General features: G+C 47.5%; 1 protein-coding gene across 1 annotated transcript; it reads left to right on the top strand.

Annotated features, from left to right (window-relative positions):
• Window positions 1–13,171: 13,171 nt before the first annotated feature.
• On the top strand, window positions 13,172–19,179 carry LOC309515053 (cathelicidin-related peptide Oh-Cath-like). The gene is made up of 4 exons (XM_082192666.1): window positions 13,172–13,424; window positions 15,607–15,714; window positions 17,462–17,545; window positions 18,085–19,179. The coding sequence occupies exons 1-4, from the start codon at window positions 13,233–13,235 to the stop codon at window positions 18,214–18,216; spliced, it is 516 nt and encodes a 171-aa protein (XP_082048792.1). The 5' UTR covers window positions 13,172–13,232; the 3' UTR covers window positions 18,217–19,179.
• Window positions 19,180–19,630: the final 451 nt, after the last annotated feature.

Below are 19,630 nucleotides of genomic sequence, written 5' to 3'. Positions count from 1 at the left end.
CTTTTGGGGGAATGCCATGATGGTTTAAAGTGGGGTGGCAGAGCTTTAAATGTATGGTGTGGAAACAGCCGACTTCCCTGCTGTGATAAGAATTTTAAGGTCTTAGATATATAATAAACGTACCAACCAAGCACGTACATAGATCAGAACAGGAAGACCGACCTGAAACCATTTTTGATTCCCAAACTGACCAAATGTTTTCTCTGCAAGGTCAAAGGAAAATGGAAAAGCCTCCCCATTGTCTTTTCCTTCACAAATCCTGTCTTAAGGGTATGTCTGTGTTTGAATAGGGCGAGCCTTTGACCTGACTCAGGAACTAAGTATTTATCATTACTGAGTGCTCACTGGAAGGACAGATCCTGAAGCTGAGGCTCCAAGACTTTGGCCACCTCATGAGAAGAGAAGACTCCCTGGAAAAGACCCTGATGTTGGGAAAGATGGAGGGCACAAGGAGAAGGGGACGACAGAGGACGAGATGGTTGGACAATGTTCTCAAAGCTACTAAAATGAGTTTGACCAAACTGCAGGAGGCAGTGGAAGACAGGAGTGCCTGGCGTGCTCTGGTCCAGGGGGTCACGAAGAGTCAGATACGACTAAACGACTAAACAACAACAAACAACAAAGTATTTATCATTACAAAAGACTGGCCAGGCTCCCCAGGCAATCCAATCAAGTGACCATTAAACAGGTAACCTGGCAGACAGGAGATAAACAACACACTCAGATTTCTGTTGTAGACCGCCCTTTCTGTGATGTATGTATGATGTTTCTGGGGGTGGTCTGGATCTCCAGGGTGGCAATTTCAAAAGTCTTTATAAGGCCTTGCGCGCCATTGTTCTGGGTTCCTCCTCCTTTCCTGCGTGTGAGGGGAGCACCCTGTTGCAACAGATCAATAAAGATCAGGCTTACTAGCTGCTTCTCAGAATTCTCTGGTTGGCCCCTATTATTTTCTCCTACCAATAGGGAACCTACGTAAGGACTCTATATGGGATCTTGGATACCCCATAAGGGAAAAAGGGCAGGTTTTTGTTTACAACACTGCTCTTGTTCTTCCCTGCTCATTTCCTCGTCACGTTCCTTATTGCAAAAAGTTACCGTATATATTTTGCAGAAGCAGCTCTGTTGCCAAATCAGCTTTAACGGCATAACATGAATTTGCCAGTGATTTAACTTTGCTCGGAAACAGAGGTCACCTGGAAGTACCTGGAAGGGTGGAGCGAAACAAAACGGAACAGCGTCCAAGTAAAATTTCATTAGTTCATTATGTAAGAGTTTGGAAAAGCGATGCTGTGTCACTGTTTCTGTTATGTACTGAAGTTCTCACCCTGGGCCAGTAGGGGGATACTGTAGCTAGTTTTCACTCAGGTCCACATATGCAAATAAGGGATTGAAAGTGATGTTCAGTGATTGGATAGTTACAGAAAATGGTTACTGTTTCGTTGTAGTGGAGCTCTATATAAGCAGGCTGGCTGAACTCTTCAGTTCGGTTCTGTTCTGGCCTGTGAATAAATAAGAGCTGTTTGAAGAATCTCTGTGTCGTCTGATACGGTCACCCACAACTTAACAGTTTCTATTAGAAATTTTAAAAAAAGAACAACAACAACAACCCTAAGTTGTTTAAACCAGACAGGCTTTTTTTGACTCAGTAAAACATTCAGTTCCAGGAACAGGAAAATGTAATAAAATTATTTTAGTTTTCATCGGAGGTTTTGGTTTTTATTGCTTTTTGTTATTATTATATGGATATCTCTACTTTTATGTCCACTACTTAATATCCACCTGGAAATAAGGGTGCGGCTTTGACATTTTCCTTTTTAAAATTTTTTAAAAATTCTTTATTGATTAAAAATTTACATATCTATACAAACATATGCTATCTCTTTACACATGAAGAAAAACAAAATTATGTAGAGAATAGAAAATTTCTAAAGGAAGAAAAAAGAGGAAAAGAAAAAAATAAAGAAATAAAGATACGAAGTAAAAAAAAAATCAAAAGAGGAAAAGAAAAGACATTATTTACACCAGTGTTTCCCAACCTTTTTTGGGCAAAGGCACACTTGTTTGATGAAAAAAATCTCGAGGCACACCACCATTACAGCCCCGTGACGTCAGCGCGCAGCGTCACGCCGGGAGGGACGCACGAAAGTGTAAGTTTCAATTTTTTCCCCTCCCCCTTGCCGGGGAACCTCCAAACTTTGGGGGTGGGGGGGGAGGAGGCAGCAAAGCGAGGGACTGAGGGACTCCTCCAACGACAAGGGTTGGGGAAGAAGAGAAAGGGCTATTCCGCTCCAGTCACGGGAGCGGAATATGTACTGGCCCAACTGGTGTGCGGTCTTCGGAAAGCGGGGTGCGGGAAGGAAGCCTAGGCTCGGGGTCCACCGACCTCGGCGGAGAAAGGCAACAACTGAAGCCTCCCGACGGTTTCGGGGGAGACGTTCAGAGCTTCCCTGGGAGTTTCTCAGCCTGCCTTTCGGAGGAAGAGGCGGAGGGGGCCTGGGGATGGCGGTGGCCTCGGCCTCGCCCTCCCTCCGTCCCTCTACCTTTGTAGTGGACGCGCAGGTTGTTCTGCGAGAGGCCGATGTAGCTGAATTTGTCCTTCGGGCTCCAGGAGCGCGGCAGCGGCGTCTCCTGCTCGTCCACGGCCGGGTAGAGCCGCTTGAGGCGCCGCTTGAGCTCCTTCTCCTGCTCGTTCAGGGCCGGGTTGCCGCCGTGAGGGAAGGGCGCCGGGGCGCTGCTGCTGCTGCTGCCGCCGCCGCTCCCGGCAGGCATGGGCCCAGCTGAGGCGGCGGCGGCTGTTGTGGTGGTGGCAGCGATAGCGGGCGGAGGAGGGGGCGGCGGCGGGGCCGAGGTGGCCGCCGGCGGCGGGGGAGGCGGCGGTGGGTGGAGCAGGAGGGCGGCCGAGGCCGGTGAGGGAGTAGGGTTGCCCGGGGTTTGAGGAGCCGTCGCCGGGAGTTGCTGCTGATGCCCGGACATGCCGGCCTCCTCCTCGTCCGCTGTCCCAAGTGAACTGAGAGGAGGCCGATGACGAGCCGGCGCGTGCCTGCAGCGGCTGGCCTCGTAGGGAGCCAAGGGGCAGGGCTTCCTTTCTGAAGGAGCTGAGGGTGGGGGTCCTCCGGCGCCTTCGGCGAAATGGCGCCGGCCCAGAGCGCTTCTAGGAGGCTGCCTTTGTGCGCGACATAAAGCCCTCTTTCCCTCCCTCCAGCCCCGTGTCACCTGTGGAAAAGGGGGCTGGATCCAGTGACGCAACTCGGAAAACTGTTAGGGAAGCCAGAGCAGGAAAGTGAGTGGGGGGCGGCGCCGCCGCTTTAACCCACGTTTCCTTTTTGAAAGAGAAACTTAATCAGTGTTTCCCAACCTTTTTTGGACTCGCCCGCCTCCCTCCAGGCAACATCTCGCAGCACACTAGTGTGCCGCGGAACACCGGTTGGGAAACACTGATTTACACAATAAAAGTGTTCACTGACACAATCCTTCCCATCCTTCTCATTATACTGTAATATAAACATGTTTTTTAACACAGATTTGTATTGTATTTGTATAATATCATTTCTTTCTACTTTGTATATATTCCTCTAATCGTTTTCTTTACAAATATCACTCAATTTCTGCTAATACGGAATTATTTGTACAATCAAGTTTCACATAGTTCTGGAATATTATCCATTCTCTAGTTGTTTTTTGTTTCGATGTTCCTCTAACCGATCCAGTCAGTTTTGCTAATTGTAGATATTCTAACGTGTATCTGCCAGTCAGTAATCTCTGGAAGCGTGTCATTCTTCCAGTTCCTTGCTACAAGGATTCTAGCTGCTGTTATCCCGTACATAAACAATGTTCTTCTTTCTTTTTTAATTTCGGCTTTGACATTTTCCATATAAAATAAAAGCCGGGGGGGGGAATAGTGTGCTATTGCCCCTAATGCACACTTGGGGGGGATAGATTATATAATGCACATAGAACTCTGCACATGCTCAGAGAAAGGCCTCGCACTGGTTCCCCCCCCATGAGAGATAAAATACACTGTGGGCTTCTAATAGAGCGTAGATATTTTAGCAATGACAAGCCTAGACAGCATCTTAAAAAGCAGAGACATCACCTTGCCGACAAAGGTCCGTATAGTTCAAGCTATGGTTTTCCCGGTAGTGATGTATGGAAGTGAGAGCTGGACCATAAAGAAGGCTGATCGCCGAAGAATTGATGCTTTTGAATTCTGGTGCTGGAGGAGACTCTTTTTTTTTTATTAAGTTTAAGATCTCCAAACTTTATTCTTACCCATCAGGTTTTAAAAAAAACCTCCATCTGCTCAACATGGAAATACATTTTACATGCTGTTACTGAAAAGTACACATGCTGGTAGTTGCATTAACACCCACACTCACACCCTGCCAACCTTTGTTGTTTAGTCAGTTAGTCGTGTCCGCCTCTTCGTGACCCCCTGGACCAGAGCACGCCAGGCCCTCCTGTCTTCCACTGCCTCCCGCAGTTTGGTCAAACTCATGCTGGTAGCTTCAAGAACACTGTCCAACCATCTCGTCCTCTGTCGTCCCCTTCTCCTTGTGCCCTCCATCTTTCCTAACATCAGGGTCTTTTCCAGGGAGTCTTCTGAATCAAAACCTCTCCATTCTGAAGGAAATCAGCCCTGAGAGCTCACTGGAAGGACAGATCCTAAAGCTGAGGCTCTAAGACTTTGGCCACCTCATGAGAAGAGAAGACTCCCTAGAAAAGACCCTGATGCTGGGAAAGATGGAGGGCACAAGGAGAAGGGGACGACGAAGGATGAGATGGTTGGACAGTGTTCTCGAAGCTACCAGCATGAGTCTGACCAAACTGCGGGAGGCAGTGGAAGACAGGAGTGCCTGGCGTGCTCTGGTCCTGGGGGTCACCAAGAGTTGGACGCGACTAAACAACAACAAATTTTAGTTCTCCGAATTTTGTTAGACTTCAACTCCCACCCAGTGTGAAATCCTGGAGAACTTCTTTGGGTCAGTGGTTGGACGATAGTGAGCTAGATCGATCCAATATCTGATTTTGTATAAGGCCCGTGCTCAGTTTTGGAAAAGTTAATTGAATACAGACTAGGTACAATATACCCCGAATTTGTTTGTGAAGCATGTGTGGAGTGTGGACACTCTGACTTTTTTTAAATATAGCAACTTTTTGAATCTTTATTTGCACCAGCCATAGCAATAAAACAAAATGACTTTACCCGGGGGTGCAAGGAGTGTGGGGCACCCGGGCGCCCAATTCTGGGGGGCACCAAATGTATACCTACTGTATAACTGTCCCTCTCGATCGGCGGCAGTGAAAAGCAATGAAGTGAAAGTCCTTGCCCCCCCCCACTGCCGCTCTGTTAATGCGTAGGCATGGGACAAGATTGCTCCGTCCCTGAGGAGAAAAACGCCGTCATGTGAGGAAAAGGGAGGGAGAGGGAAAGAATGCGTGCGCAGGCAATCCACACGGCAATTCCTGGACCACCCGTGGGCCGGATTTAGAAGGCAATTGGGCCTGATTTGGCCCACGGGCCTTAGTTTGTCAACCCATGCCCCACGCTCTTCCACATATTGATAGTGTGCTCAGCTTAACAGATACTTGCCAGACTATATTCGAAAAGGGAGGTACAGTGGTACTTTGGGTTACAGACGCTTCAGGTTACAGACTCCGCTAACCCAGAAATAGTACCTCGGCTTAAGAACTTTGCTTCAGGATGAGAACAGAAATCGTGCAGCAACAGTGTGGCGGCAGCGGGTGGCCCCATTAGCTAAAGTGGTACCTCAGGTTAAGAACAGTTTCATGTTAAGAACGGACCTGCAGAACGAATTATCAATCAATCAATCTTTATTACCGTCGAGAGACCCAACAAATCGTTACAAAACAATGCACATTAAAAACCAAATTATCAGTACCAAATTATCGAAGGTTATTCACCAAAGCCAAACTAAACGTCTTTCCTTCCGCAGTGTTGGATGGCAGGTTGAGAGGAATTCCCTACCAGAACAGACTTTGCTCGTGTGCTCAAGACATCGATTCCATAAAACATGTTTTGCTGCACTGTGCGAAATACGAGCAAGCCAGGGCTGAACTGATATTACCCTTGCTGGTACCTTTCTCTGGAAAATCAGAAGCTCACTATGTCAGGTTCCTATTGGAAGACCAGACAAACGCTAGAACATTCGCAGAACGAATTAAGTTCTTAACCCGAGGTACCACTGTATAAACCCCATGTCCAAAGTCAATTGGAAAGCTTTCCCCATTTCCTTCCTCCTTGCAGAGAAATATTTGAGGTCAATTTGGCAGAGTCAAAATGGCTTCAGGATTGTTCTCCTGTACTATTGCAGACACGTGGTTTATATACTGATTATGTCTTTGCCTTGTACATTTACGAACATTTATTCTATGTTTGAGGGATGCGGGTGGCGTTGTGGATTAAACCACAGAGCCTAGGACTTGCTGATCAGAAGGTCGGCGGTTCGAATCCCCGCGACGGGGTGAGCTCCTGTTGCTCGGTCCCTGCTCCTGCCAACCTAGCAGTTCGAAAGCACATCAAAGTGCAAGTAGATAAATAGGTACCGCTCCGGCGGGAAGGTAAACGGCATTTCCGTGTGCTGCTCTCGTTCGCCAGAAGCGGCTTAGTCATGCTGGCCACATGACCCGTAAGCTGTACGCCGGCTCCCTTGGCCAGTAAAGCGAGATGAGCACCACAACCCCAGAATCGGCCACGACTGGACCTAATGGTCAGGGGTCCCTTTACCTTTACCTATTCTATGTCTGAGACTTTAGAATTCTTATAACAAATACATAAAGGCAGGGCCCAAAGGCGACTGTCTCCTGGCACGAAGTTTCATCTGGTGTGTGTGTGTGTGTGTCTGATGACCTGAAGAATGTTCCAGAAAACTATCCACAGCCAGGTGCTTCCCTGACATGCTTGCAAAATCCTATTCAGTTAGTGGGTTATCCCACAGAATGAAGCCCTCTCCATATTGTGACAGTTTGGAAGGAGAAGTCCCCGTTCCTCTTTGGAAACGTCTCCAACGATATCGACAAGCAATCGTTTGGCAGAAAATCCTTGCGACAGGATTGCAAAGGGAGGGTGGTTGGTTGTGGTAAATAAAATGTCAAGTTTGCTGCTGACGACCCCCAGCGAGCAGCTCTCTATACCTTTGAGCAACAAACCGGTTATAAACTGTTTCTTTCCGTCGGTACGCTGAAGGGTTGTACAATATTAAGAAGAAAGAAGACCTTGTTGGATCGAGTCTGGCATCTCGTTCTCACTGCGGCCACCCAGATGCCCGTTATGGGAAACGGGCAAACAGGATTTGAACACAAGACCCGTCTCCCCTCCTGGGGTTTCCGGAAATTGGTATTGAGAAGCATTGCTGCCTATGACCGTTAGAGTAAGATAACTGCCGAGTTGGAAGGGACCCTGAGGGTCATCTAGTCCAACCCCCTGCGAGGCAGGAATCTTTTGCTAGAGGCAGGGCTCGAACCCACCACCCTGAGATTCTAAAAGTCAGATAGTTGTTTATCTCCTTGACATCTGATGGGAGGGCGTTCCACAGGGAGGGCGCCACCACCGAGAAGACCCTCTGCCTGGTTCCCTGTAACGTCACGTCTCGCAATGAGAGAACCGCCAGAAGGCCCACGGCACTGGACCTCAGTGTCCGGGCAGAACAATGGGGGTGGAGATGCTCCTTCAGGTATACTTTTCCAGGCTAAACATACCCAGTCCTCCTAAGGATTGGTTTACAGATCCTTGATCATCTTGGTTTCCCTCTTCTGCACGCCTTCTGGTTTGTTCATATGACATGGCATGACAGTCTCCATGCAGTGGTACCTCAGGTTAAGTACTTAATTCGTTCTGGAGGTCCATTCTTAACCTGAAACTGTTCTTAACCCAAAGCACCACTTTAGCTAATGGGGTCTCCTGCTGCCGCCGCGCTGCCGGAGCACCATTTCTGTTCTCATCCTGAAGCAAAGTTCTTAACCTGAAGCACTATATCTGGGTTAGCGGAGTCTGTAACCTGAAGCGTATGTAACCTGAGGTACCACTGTATTCACTCTTGGTTGTCTTGGAAGGAGGAGAAACTTCTCTTTTTAAAAATTGTTTGTACAGTGGTACCTCGCAAGACGAATGCCTCGCAAGACAAAAAACTCGCTAGACGAAAGGTTTTTCCATTTTCGATTTGCCTCGCAAGACGAATTTCACCTATGGGTTTGCTTTGCAAGACGAAAACGTCTCGCGACTTTGTTTCCTTTGTCTAAAAACAAAGACATGTTTTGTTTATAAAGTTAATTTATTTTCCCTTCAATTTTTGAACTGCTCTTTACAGTATGTGTGACTTTAAAGAGCAGTTAATAAACTGTTGTTGTACCAAATTTGGCTTTGTTTGGACTTTTTTTGACCATAGGAACGCATTAATTGATTTTCAATGCATTCCTATGGGATTTCGTGATTCGCAAGACGAAAAATTCGCTAGACGACAAAACTTGCGGAACGAATTAATTTCGTCTTGCGGGGCACCACTGTATTAAAGATTTTCTTGGGTTAAACAAGAATATATGCATTGTCTCTATTTTCAGATCATAAAGTCCTTTCTACGGATCAGTTCTCTTCAGTGGAAACCCCATCATTTGCCAAGCCCCATCCAGCCAAGCAGAAATAAACCTTCATCTATAATATTTAATAAACCTCCATCTATTTACCGTGACTTCACTTTTGTTGAAAAGTATTCATAAAGCAACTTCCTCATTCCCTCCAAGGTGAAGACGGTAATAAAATGCCCACAAAGGCATTAACTGATATGAAACAAAAAGGTGGCCTCAGATAATCCCTGCCATGGCCTTCCTTGTTGACTTAATCTCAGCGATTTAAGAGAAAACCCCAGTCACAAATGCACAGCACCAGGGGAAGGACAGGGCGTCTGATTAGGCAACAAAGCAGCTTGTTTTTCTGATATAAAAGTGGAATTCTTTTGGGTGGGGAAGTCATTGTGATAATGTGTACGGACTTGGGAAATGATGGCTTGGGGGAAAGCCCACCAGGGGCTGAAAAATTGCACTCCTGCCAGAGATTCTGTAGTAACTGTGTTCACGTGCCTTCAAGCACCTCTGGCGAGAAGAATGTGTTCCTGGGGCTGGAACGATTTTGACTGCCTTGCAGAGCCCAGCCCATGAAATGATGGATGAGGGGTTTGGAACAGCCAAACATGCTCTGGGAAAGTTCCAGAAAATAAACACCGGCTAGTGCGGAAAGGTCTCATCTCCACATTTACATGTGAAATATGTGGAAGATAGGAATTTATGCAAACCTGGTTGAAGGATAGGGTACATTCCCATCAAACCCTTGAGAGAATTGCAAGTTCCTAAAGGTGACTCTGAGAGCCATGTAGGAATTCTGTATCATTTTGCATTTTTGTGGTCTAAACCACAGAGCCTAGGGCTTGCCGATCAGAAGGTCGGCAGTTCGAATCCCTGCGACGGGGTGAGCTCCCGTTGCTCGGTCCCTGCTCCTGCCAACCTAGCAGTTCGAAAGCACGAAGTGCAAGTAGATAAATAGGTACTGCACCGGCGGGAAGGTAAACAGCGTTTCCGTGCGCTGCTCTGGTTCTGAAAGAAGCGGCTTAGTCACCCTGTCTGCGGACAAAATGCCTGCTCCCTCGGCCAGTAAAGCGAGATGAGCACCACAACCCCAGAGTCGTCTACGACTGGACCTAACGGTCAGGGGTCCCTTTACCTTTATCCTTTACATTTGAAGGATGCGGGTGGCACTGTGGGTTAAACCACAGAGCCTAGGACTTGCCGATCATAAGGTCAGCGGTTCGAATCCCCGCGACGGGGTGAGCTCCCGTTGCTCGATCCCTGCTCCTGCCAACCTAGCAGTTCGAAAGCACGTCAATGTGCAAGTAGATAAATAGGTACCACTTCGGCAGGAAGGTATATGGTGTTTCCGTGCGCTGCTCTGGTTTGCCAGAAGCGGCTTAGTCATGCTGGCCACATGACCCAGAAGCTGTACGCCGGCTCCTTTGGCCAATAAAGTGAGATGAGTGCCGCAACCTCAGAGTTGTCTGTGACTGGACCTAACGGTCAGGGGTCCCTTTACCTTTATCCTTTACATTTGTACAGTGGTACCGCGGTTTACAAACAGTCCTTTTTACGAAGTATTCGGTTTACAAACTCCGCAAAACCAGAAGTAGTGTTCCAGTTTGCGAACTTTACCTCGGTCTATGAACGGAAGCTGAACGGTGGAAGGGCACCGGTGGCAGGAGGCCTCATTAGACTCGCTGATGGGGTCCAAAGGAAAGCAGAGCAAGGCGCTGGGCACCGGCATGTTAAGATTTTAGTGTGTGTTACTCAGAGGAGACACAGGGCACTTCTAGGCTGCCACGGTTTGGGGCTGAGATTCAGTCAATATTGGCAAATTCAGGGTGCACAGTTAAAGCCTTGAGCAAGAAACTCACTTCCCCAAAAGACAGCCTCTTTGCAATAAGAAAGTTACTGGAAAATGTGCTGTGGGGTCAACACTTGCTTTGATGCAACACAATCTGACCTCCCCACAGACAAATCAGAATGGCCACTCATTGAATAGCTACAGATAGATCAAGAGGACTGCTCTGTGGGGTTACCCCGAAGCACCCACTTTTGGGTAGGCAATATTATTTTTATTTTGGGGGCTGCCACAGGTGCCAAAATATATTGGCTGGCCCTGAATATGGGCATTATCCACATTCAGAGCCCTGGTGCCTGTGAATGTCTGTGTTGTTGTTTAGTCGTTTAGTCGTGTCTGTCTCTTCGTGACCCCCTGGACCAGAGCACACCAGGCCCTCCTGTCTTCCACTGCCTCCCGCAGTTTGGTCAAACTCATGCTGGTAGCTTTGAGAACACTGTCCAACCATCTCATCCTCTGTTGTCCCCTTCTCCTTGTGCCCTCCATCTTTCCCAACATCAGGGTCTTTTCCAGGGAGTCTTCTCTTCTCATGAGGTGACCAAAGTATTGGAGCCTCAGCTTCAGGATCTGTCCTTCCAGTGAGCACTCAGAGCTGATCTCCTTAAGAATGGATTGGTTTGATCTTCTTGCAGTCCATGGGACTCTCAAGAGTCTCCTCCAGCACCAGAATTCAAAAGCATAAATTCTTCGGCGATCAGCCTTCTTTATGGTCCGAATGTCTATTGCTGGGAAAAAACAGGAGGGGATAGTGCCATTGCATACACTCCAACAGTTCTCCGATTGGGACATCCTATTCCATGGGTAGGCAAACTAAAGCCTGGGGGCCGGATCCGGCCCAATTGTCTTCTTAATCCGGCCTGCGGACGGTCCGGGAATCAGCTTGTTTTTGTTAGAGGGGGATTTTCCACTGGTGGCAGATGACAGAGACTATGACACCATGAGACCGGTGTAAAACCAAATTAAATAAAGGTTTTATTTCAAAACAACAAACAGCAAAGCTTGTGGGTGTTTTTCCTGCAGGCAGAGTTCAAACTGCAGCTTTTCTCTTTTGTAGTCATGGCCAGCTGTACCCAATCAGCCCAGAACTCACAGAAACTGTTCTTAAAGGAACAAATATCCCTACTGCTTCTCTGCAGAATGATTCCCAACAGTTTTTACATGAGTAGAATGTGTCCTTTTATTTAAAATGCATCTCTGGGTTATTTGTGGGGCATAGGAATTCCTTCATTTTTTTCCCTTCGAAATATAGTCCGGCCCCCCACAAGGTCTGAGGGACAGTGGACCGGCCCCCTGCCGAAAAATTCTGCGGACCCCTGTAACCTATTCCATAATAATAATAATTTTAGTATTTATAGCCCGGTCATTTCACTGGGTTGCCCCGGCCACTCTGGGCAGCTTCTAACATGTATAAAAACATAATAAAACATTTAAAGGGCTGCCTTCAGGTGTCTTCTAAAGTTGTCTAGTTACTTATCTCCTTGGCTCGTGGGGGGTAGGATAACTCCATACCTTCCAAAATTTCTCCGATAGAAATAGGGATGTCCTAAGGAAAAGCAGAACATTCCGAGGTGAAATCAGAAACTGGGACGGCTTCTGTAAATCCAGGACTGTCCCTGGAAAATAGGGGCACTTGGAGGGTCTGATTTTGTGCTCAGCTTCTGATTATAATAATAATTTATTATTTATACCCCACCCGTCTGGATGGGTTTCCCCAGCCACTCTGGGCGGCTTCCAACAGAAGATTAAAATACAGTAGTCTGTTAAACATTAGAAGTTTCCCTAAAGAGGGCTGTCTTCAGATGTCTTCTAAAAGTTTGGTAGTTGTTGTTCTCTTTGACATCTGGTGGGAGGGCGTTCCACAGGGCAGGTGCCACCACTGAGAAGGCCCTCTGCCTGGTTCCCTGTAACTTGGCTTCTCGCAGGGAGGGAACTGCCAGAAGGCCCTTGGCACTGGATCTCAGTGTCCTGGCAGAATAATGGGGGTGGATATACTGGACCGAGGCCATTTAGGGCTTTAAAGGTCAGCACCAACACTTTGAATTGTGCTCGGAAATGTACCAGGAGGCAATGTAGGTCTTTCAAGACCGGTGTTATGTGGTCTCGGCGTCCGCCCCCAGTCACCAGTCTATCTGCCGCATTCTGGATTATTTGTATTTTCCAGGTCACCTTCAAAGGTAGCCCCACGTAGAGCGCATTGCAGTAGTCCAAGCGGGAGATAACTAGAGCATGCATCGCTCTGGTGAGACAGTCTTTGGGCAGGGAGGGTCTCATCCTGTGTACCAGGTGGAGCTGGTAAACAGCTGCCCTGGACACAGAATTGACTGGATTCAGAAGGTTTTTACATTCCCAGCATCTGCCACATAACTTGCCCACATGTGACTATTAGCTCGCCAAGACGAGGAGTGCAGGGATTTTTCCAGTTATAGGTTAACTTCGAAAGAGCTGTTCAAATGAGAAAAGGCGCAACCTGTATTTAAAAAAGCCCCTTCTTTGTATGAAATGTACTTCCTCATGTGCTTCTCAGGCCAAGCCCAGTTCCCAGAGTGAACATTAAAGGACACCTTCCCCCTCCCTCCCACCCACAAAATATTTTCCCATGTTGCTTAAGTTTGGGCGCCGGAATTTCTCATGAGCACATAGGAACTGAGTCACTGGTTTGCGGGGGAATCCCCAGGCCGCTGACCAATCAGCACCAGATCCATGCAATTGACCGCACATAAAAAGGGAGACTCCTGGACCCAACAGGCTACCTCAGCTCCCAAAAGCCACCGGCAGAAGGGATAGATCGGAGGCTATGAAGATGGAGAGCTCTTTCTGGAGAGTCCTGCTCTTAGTTGGGGCAGCTGCCGCAACCACCGTCTTGCCTCCTGCGAAGGAACCATTGAGCTACGAGGACGCTGCGGCGCTCGCTGTCGACCTGTACAACCAAAAAGCAGACGAAGAATTCACCTATCGGCTTCTGAAAGCTGCCCCTCAGCCAAACTGGGTAAGACCACCTGCGATTTCTGCAATCTGGTGTCCCGGAGGACATGTTTCAGGCTGCAGCTGTGCTTTCCAGGACCAAAACATCTGGGGGCACCATGTTGGGGGTGGTTGGCATGCACCGTCAATGTGCATGGCACATTCTGGGGTTTTATAAACCAGAAGGCAGGTTTGAGATGCTGTGGACGCACTATATCTTTAAAGGACATTGACTTCCCACCAAAGCATTCAGGGAACTGTGGTTTGTTAAGGGTGCTGGGCGTTGCGGTAAGCTACAGTTCCCAGGATTCTATGTGGGGAGGTCATGTGTTTTGACTGTAGCCTAAGGCCACCTGTGCATCTGTTTCCACCCTCCCTCTGGGAGGGAGGGAGGGAGGGAGGAAGGAAGGAAGGAAGGAAGGAAGGAAGGAAGGAAGGAAGGAAGGAAGGAAGCCGCTCAGTGTATCTGACTCCCATATTCTGGTACTGCTGGAGAAATTTAAAAGGGCGTTCCTAGGCTGGAGGCATCCCACACAGAAACCCAAAAGAAAAGGATGCACTTTCCAGGTGAAAATATAGGCCTTTATTGAAAGACAAATGCCTAGGGAGAGTCTCAGAAATAAGGAGAAGGCTGCAAAGAACAAACATGCGAAGCAATGTTTTTTATACACTTCCAGATTACAGCGGAACCTTGGTTTTTGAGCGTCTCAAAATAATTCAGAACCCAAACGCCAAAAACCTGGAAAAAACCTGCTTCTGTTTTCGAACCTGCCTCAAAAGTCTAACGGCTTCCAGGGCTCATTTTTCTTTCCCCCCATTGATATTGCAGCCAGACCATTGATCCTCGGTTTTCGAACGTTTCAGAAGTCGAAGGGTCTTCCAGAACGGATTACGTTCGAAATCTAAGGTTCCACTGCATACATTTCTATTCACCAATTGAAGGATCACTGCAATCTTAGCGGTTGCGACCCAATGTCATTATCCTGAACTAATCAGAATCGCTTAACTCTTCAGATCAGCCCTTATCATAATATCATGTGATTACTGTTATAAGAAAAAACTGCTCATATTCCCTTATAGGGTACCCAAGAACCCGTATAGAGTCCTTATGTAGGTTCTCCATCGGTCGGAGAAAATAACAGAGGCCAACCAGAGAATATTGAGAAGCAAAGCAGCTAGTAAGCCTGATCTTTATTGATCTGTTGCAACAGGGTCCTCACTCACCACATGCCGGAGGGAGGAGGAACCCAGAACATTGGTGTGCAAGCTCTTATATAGACTTTTGAAATTGTCTACCCTGTAGCTCAAGACCACCCAACTAAAACGTCATACATACATCACAGAAGGGGTGGTCTACAGCAGAATCCTGTCTGGCAGGAAACCTGTTAATGGGTTTACCTGGACAGCCTGGCTATTCTTTTGTGATGATAAATATTTAATTCCTGAGTCCAGGTCACAGGCTCACCCTAAAGGTAAAGGGACCCCTGACCATTAGGCCCAGTCATGAACAACTTTGGGGTTGCAGCGCTCATCTCGCTTTATTGGCCGAGGGAGCCGGCATACAGCTTCCGGGTCATGTGGCCAGCATGACTAAGCCACTTCTGGCGAACCAGAGCAGCGCATGGAAATGCCATTTACCTTCCTGCCAGAGTGGTACCTATTTATCTACTTGCACTTTGACGTGCTTTCGAACTGCTAGGTTGGCAGGAGCAGGGACCGAGCAACGGGAGCTCACCCCGTTGCGGGGATTTGAACTGCTGACCTTCTGATTGGCAAGCCCAAGAGGCTCAGTGGTTTAGACCACAGCACCACCCACTTACCACAGGCTCACCCTATTCATACCCAAATGTGCCCTTAAGGCAGGATTTGTGAGCACAGAGACAATGAGGAAGCTTTTCCCATTTCCATCCAAACTGCAGAGGAATATTTGAGGTCACTGAAAGAGTCAAAATGGCTTTAGGACTGTTTTCCTGCACTGTTTTCAGACATGTAGTTTCTATATTTATGTATGTGTTTGCCTGGTACATTTATGAACATTTATTTTACATCATAAACCTTTAAATTCTCATAACACACCTGCCCAAAATGTTTGTGAGATTGATGCAAATCAGGACAACAGGTTTGGCGATATCACTCCCGTTCCTCACTAGTCGCAGGCGAGGTTTTTGGACTATCAGCTCTGATTTGGTTGCTCTTGTTTGCCTCAGGATGCGAGTTCCGAAAGCGCCCAAGAGCTGAATTTCACAATCCAAGAAACCGAGTGCCTGGCAGAGGAGGAACGCCCCGTGAAGGAATGCAGCTTCAGAGACGGAGGGGTAAGGCCGGGCGAAGTGGGGGTGAGGAATCTGTTTGAGCCCACGGTTTGCATCTGCACATGGGCTGTTCTCACAGCGGCTATTATGGGATGCCCATGAGCACAACCTGAACATCACAGCACCCTACCTTTCTGAAATTCCCAGCATACAGCCTACAGGCTGTTTATGTTGGCCAGATTCAACATGTTTCCCTCGATGGTAGTGAGAGGAAGATACTTAGCTATCCCAGAATTAGAGCGTCTCTGCAAATGCAGAAAACAGGAACCCGATACTCTAGAGCATATATTCTTTTCCTGTGATTTTGGCAGTTATGCCAGAAAACAATTATTTGAGGCCCTAAAATTTAATAGACAGATTTTTACACAACCAACTGTTCAGGACCTGCTGGCGGACAGCGATGATCAAATTACCGTATTTTTTGCACCATAACACTCACTTTTTTCCTCCTAGCAAGTAAGGGGAGATGTCTGTGCGTGTTATGGAGGAAATGCCTACGGGTGGCATGCCTACGGATTTTCCTCCGCTAAAAACTACGTGCGTGCTATGGTGGGGTGCGTGTTATAGAGCGAAAAATACGGCACTTTAATAGCGGCTGAATTTTTAAGTGCTGTCCATGAAGAAAGAATGGGCCATGATAAAGAGACTTAGTGGTTTTTAATGGTAGGTGGTGTTGCTGTGTTGTATTATATTATCTTTGTACATTGATTCATTTCTTGGAGTTAAGAATAGGACTAGGATAAATTGTGTTCGCTGAGCCCGTATTCTATACAGTCTGTATATGATGTTTGTTTGTTAATGTGTGGTGTGTTATGCCTAATAAAGGATTTTGAATTTGAATTTGAAATTCCCAGCAACTGGTATTTTGAGGTATAATCCCACAGGGTTTTCTCTAGCATCAAGACAGAGATGCAGAGGCGCGGACTGATCCGAAATCATATCAAAATGGCTTAAACCCAGTGAACACAATGCTTTCATAGCTGGCACAAATGGCTTGCTCCATATTTTTTTATAATTCCTCATAGCAATCCCACCTGATCACTACAGCTCTGAACCTCCCAACATTCAGCTGCATTTGATGGCCTCTCTCTGTAAAGACTGAAATGAAAAAGGACATTAAGAAACTTTTCCTTGTCTTTATACTGTACTTTCCTGGGCAACCAGCCAGGAGCTGCTGACAGAATCCTGACACCAGCGTAGTCATCATTAGTCTTGTGCCAATGTGTGGACGTACCCAGACTTGCACTGCACACATGTGCCACACTCACAGATGCCACAACAAATGTATGCATTCAGCGCATGGACTTACCATGCTTGCCGTCATGTCAGTACGAAGTCACATCTGAAGGGAGGGCCTTCTCGGTAGTGGCGCCCGCCCTGTGGAACACCCTCCTTTCAGATGTGAAGGAAATAAGTAGCTCTCTTATCTTTAAAAGACATCTGAGGGCAGCCCTGTTTAGGGAAGTTTTTAATACTTAATGCTGTATTGTTTTTAACACTCAATTGGAAGCCGCCCAGAGTGGCTGGGGAAACTCAGCCAGATGGGCGGGGTATAAATAATAAATTATTATTATTATTATTATTATTATTATTATTATTATTATTAAATTATTATTACACACTCCTATGTTGGTGAACCCTGTGTCAGGGTTCAAACCAGGGGCTAACTGCATGCAAAGCTCTACCCCCAAAGAGAGAGGCTTCTCCTGGCACCAACCTTGGTTTCACCTCCCATTTCCTCCCTTTGCAGGTGGTCAAGGAATGCTCCGGCTTTTACTTCCTGGCTGAGAATCCACCTGTGGCCATTGTCACCTGTGAAGCCGTAGAGGACGCGGTAAGACAGTATTTCGGGGCACCTTCTGAGGTGGAAGGGGTTGACGTTGTAACGTCCTTTTAACCAATTTGTCATGTGTGAAAGGAGTTCCCCATGGATCTCACCAAATTCCCAATCGGTCAGACACGGGATTCGAACGCACAACCCTGAGATTAAGAGTCTCGTGCTCTATCAGCTGAGCTACTCCAGCTCAGCTTCATCGTTGCTGAGTTCATCAGCTAGACTGAAAGGGAACAAAGGCTTGATTACCTAGTTCCTCGCAAGGAAATGGACATAGCTAAGCCTTGCAGGCCAGCTTACTCTATGGTCTTAACCCCTTCATGTGTTAATTAGACTTAAGCAAGTTGGTTATATGAGGCTAGGTATCCCACAGCATTTCAGCCAGTAGGACTGAGACTTGGCAGCAAACCAACAGCCAAGAGAAGGAGGAGGGAGAGAGAGGTAGAACCAGGCAAGCTGGCGCCCATTTTGGTGGTCCACAGTCCACCCGCTGGGGGATGAGATCCTAACAGGAGGCTCTTTTTTTCTCTCCTCTGCAGCCTGAGCCCAAACGGGTGAAGCGGTCCTGGCTGAAGAAGAAGTTTAAGAAGATCAAGAAGGGTGTCAAGAAGGGTTTCCGCAAAATCTTCAAGGGCAAGGGAATCATGGTGGGAGGGACCGTCCGCTATTGAGATGGAGAAATCCCGAGGAACGTGTAAAAAGCTCCTCTCTGTCTCTTCCGCACACACTTTCTCCCATTCCGACCTGTTCCCCCTTCCTCAGATTTTCCTTTTGCCCGCCACCCTGTTGCCTTGGTAACGCTTGCCAGCCATCACCAACCTGGTGCCCACCTGAATTTCCATCAGCCCCAGTCATGCCGGAGGAGACACGCAGCGGCGATGGCTGGTCCGTTCGGGAAAATGAGGCACTGCCCATCCAACCCAATTCTGTCCTCCAATGCCTTGCACCTTTCCGCCTTCCTAGTTCCACCCAGTCCAGGGGGTCTCCCTGCCTGCCAGCCTCTTCCTCGGTGTTGCCGTTGCAGAACTCACCGGAAGGATGGAGTTGTGATAGGAATTTTGAGGTCTTAGATATATGGTAATGTTCATAACCGCACATACATAGATCAGCGCAGGAAGACCGACCTGGAACCATTTTGATTCCCAAACTGACCAAATGTTTTCTCTGCAAGGTCAAAGTGGAAAAGCCTCTCCATTGTCTTTTCCTTCACAAATCCTGTCTGAAGGGTATGTCAGAGTTGGAATAGGGTGTGAGCCTGTGACCTGGCCCAGGAACTAAGTATTTATCACGACAAAAGATTAGCCAGGCTCCTCAGGCAATCCAATCAAGTAACCTGCCAGACAGGAGATAAACAACAACAGGAGAAAAACAATATTAAAACTTCTATTTTGGACCGCCTTTTCTGTGATGTAGGTGTGATGTATCTTAGGGGTGGTCTTAGGTTACACCCTTTCTGTGATGTCTGTATGATGTTTCTGGGGGTGGTCTTGATCTACAGGGTGGCAATTTCAAAAGTCTTTATAAGGCCTTGCACACCATTTTTCTGGGTTCCTCCTCCTCTCCTGCGGGTGAGGGAAGCACCCTGTTACAACAGATCAATAAAGATCAGGCTTACTAGCTGCTTTGCTTCTCAATATTCTCTGGTTGGCCTCTGTTATTCTCTCCTACCAGTAGGGAACCCATGTAAGGACTCTATATGGGCTCTTGGATACCCCATAAGGGAAAAGGGCAATTTTTGTTTACAACAGAGTCAAAACTAGAATTGGCTGCTCCAACCATCCTTCGCTCTAGCTCCACCCGTCGTTTAGGAACACGGAAAGCTGACCTGTTTTGAATTGCACCCACTGGTCCATCCATCTGGTTCAGTGTTGCCTACACGGACTGGCAGCAGCGCTCCAGAATCTCAGGCAGGGAGTGCCACTGGGAATCAAATCTGGGACCTTCAGCTGGGCCCCCTCCACTGAGCTACAGCCCTTTCCCTCAACCATTTAACCGGTTTCCTCTCCTGTTGTCCACCTCACTTTCCACCCTACCAGGGTCAGTGCGCACCAGTTCAGACATGCTAGCAGAGGCTGATGGGAGTTT

Source organism: Podarcis vaucheri (assembly GCF_965113315.1).
Source record: "Podarcis vaucheri genome assembly, chromosome: 12".
Lineage (NCBI taxonomy): Eukaryota > Metazoa > Chordata > Lepidosauria > Squamata > Lacertidae > Podarcis > Podarcis vaucheri.
Note: the sequence above shows the minus strand (reverse complement) of the source record. Positions and strands in the feature narration are given on the sequence as shown.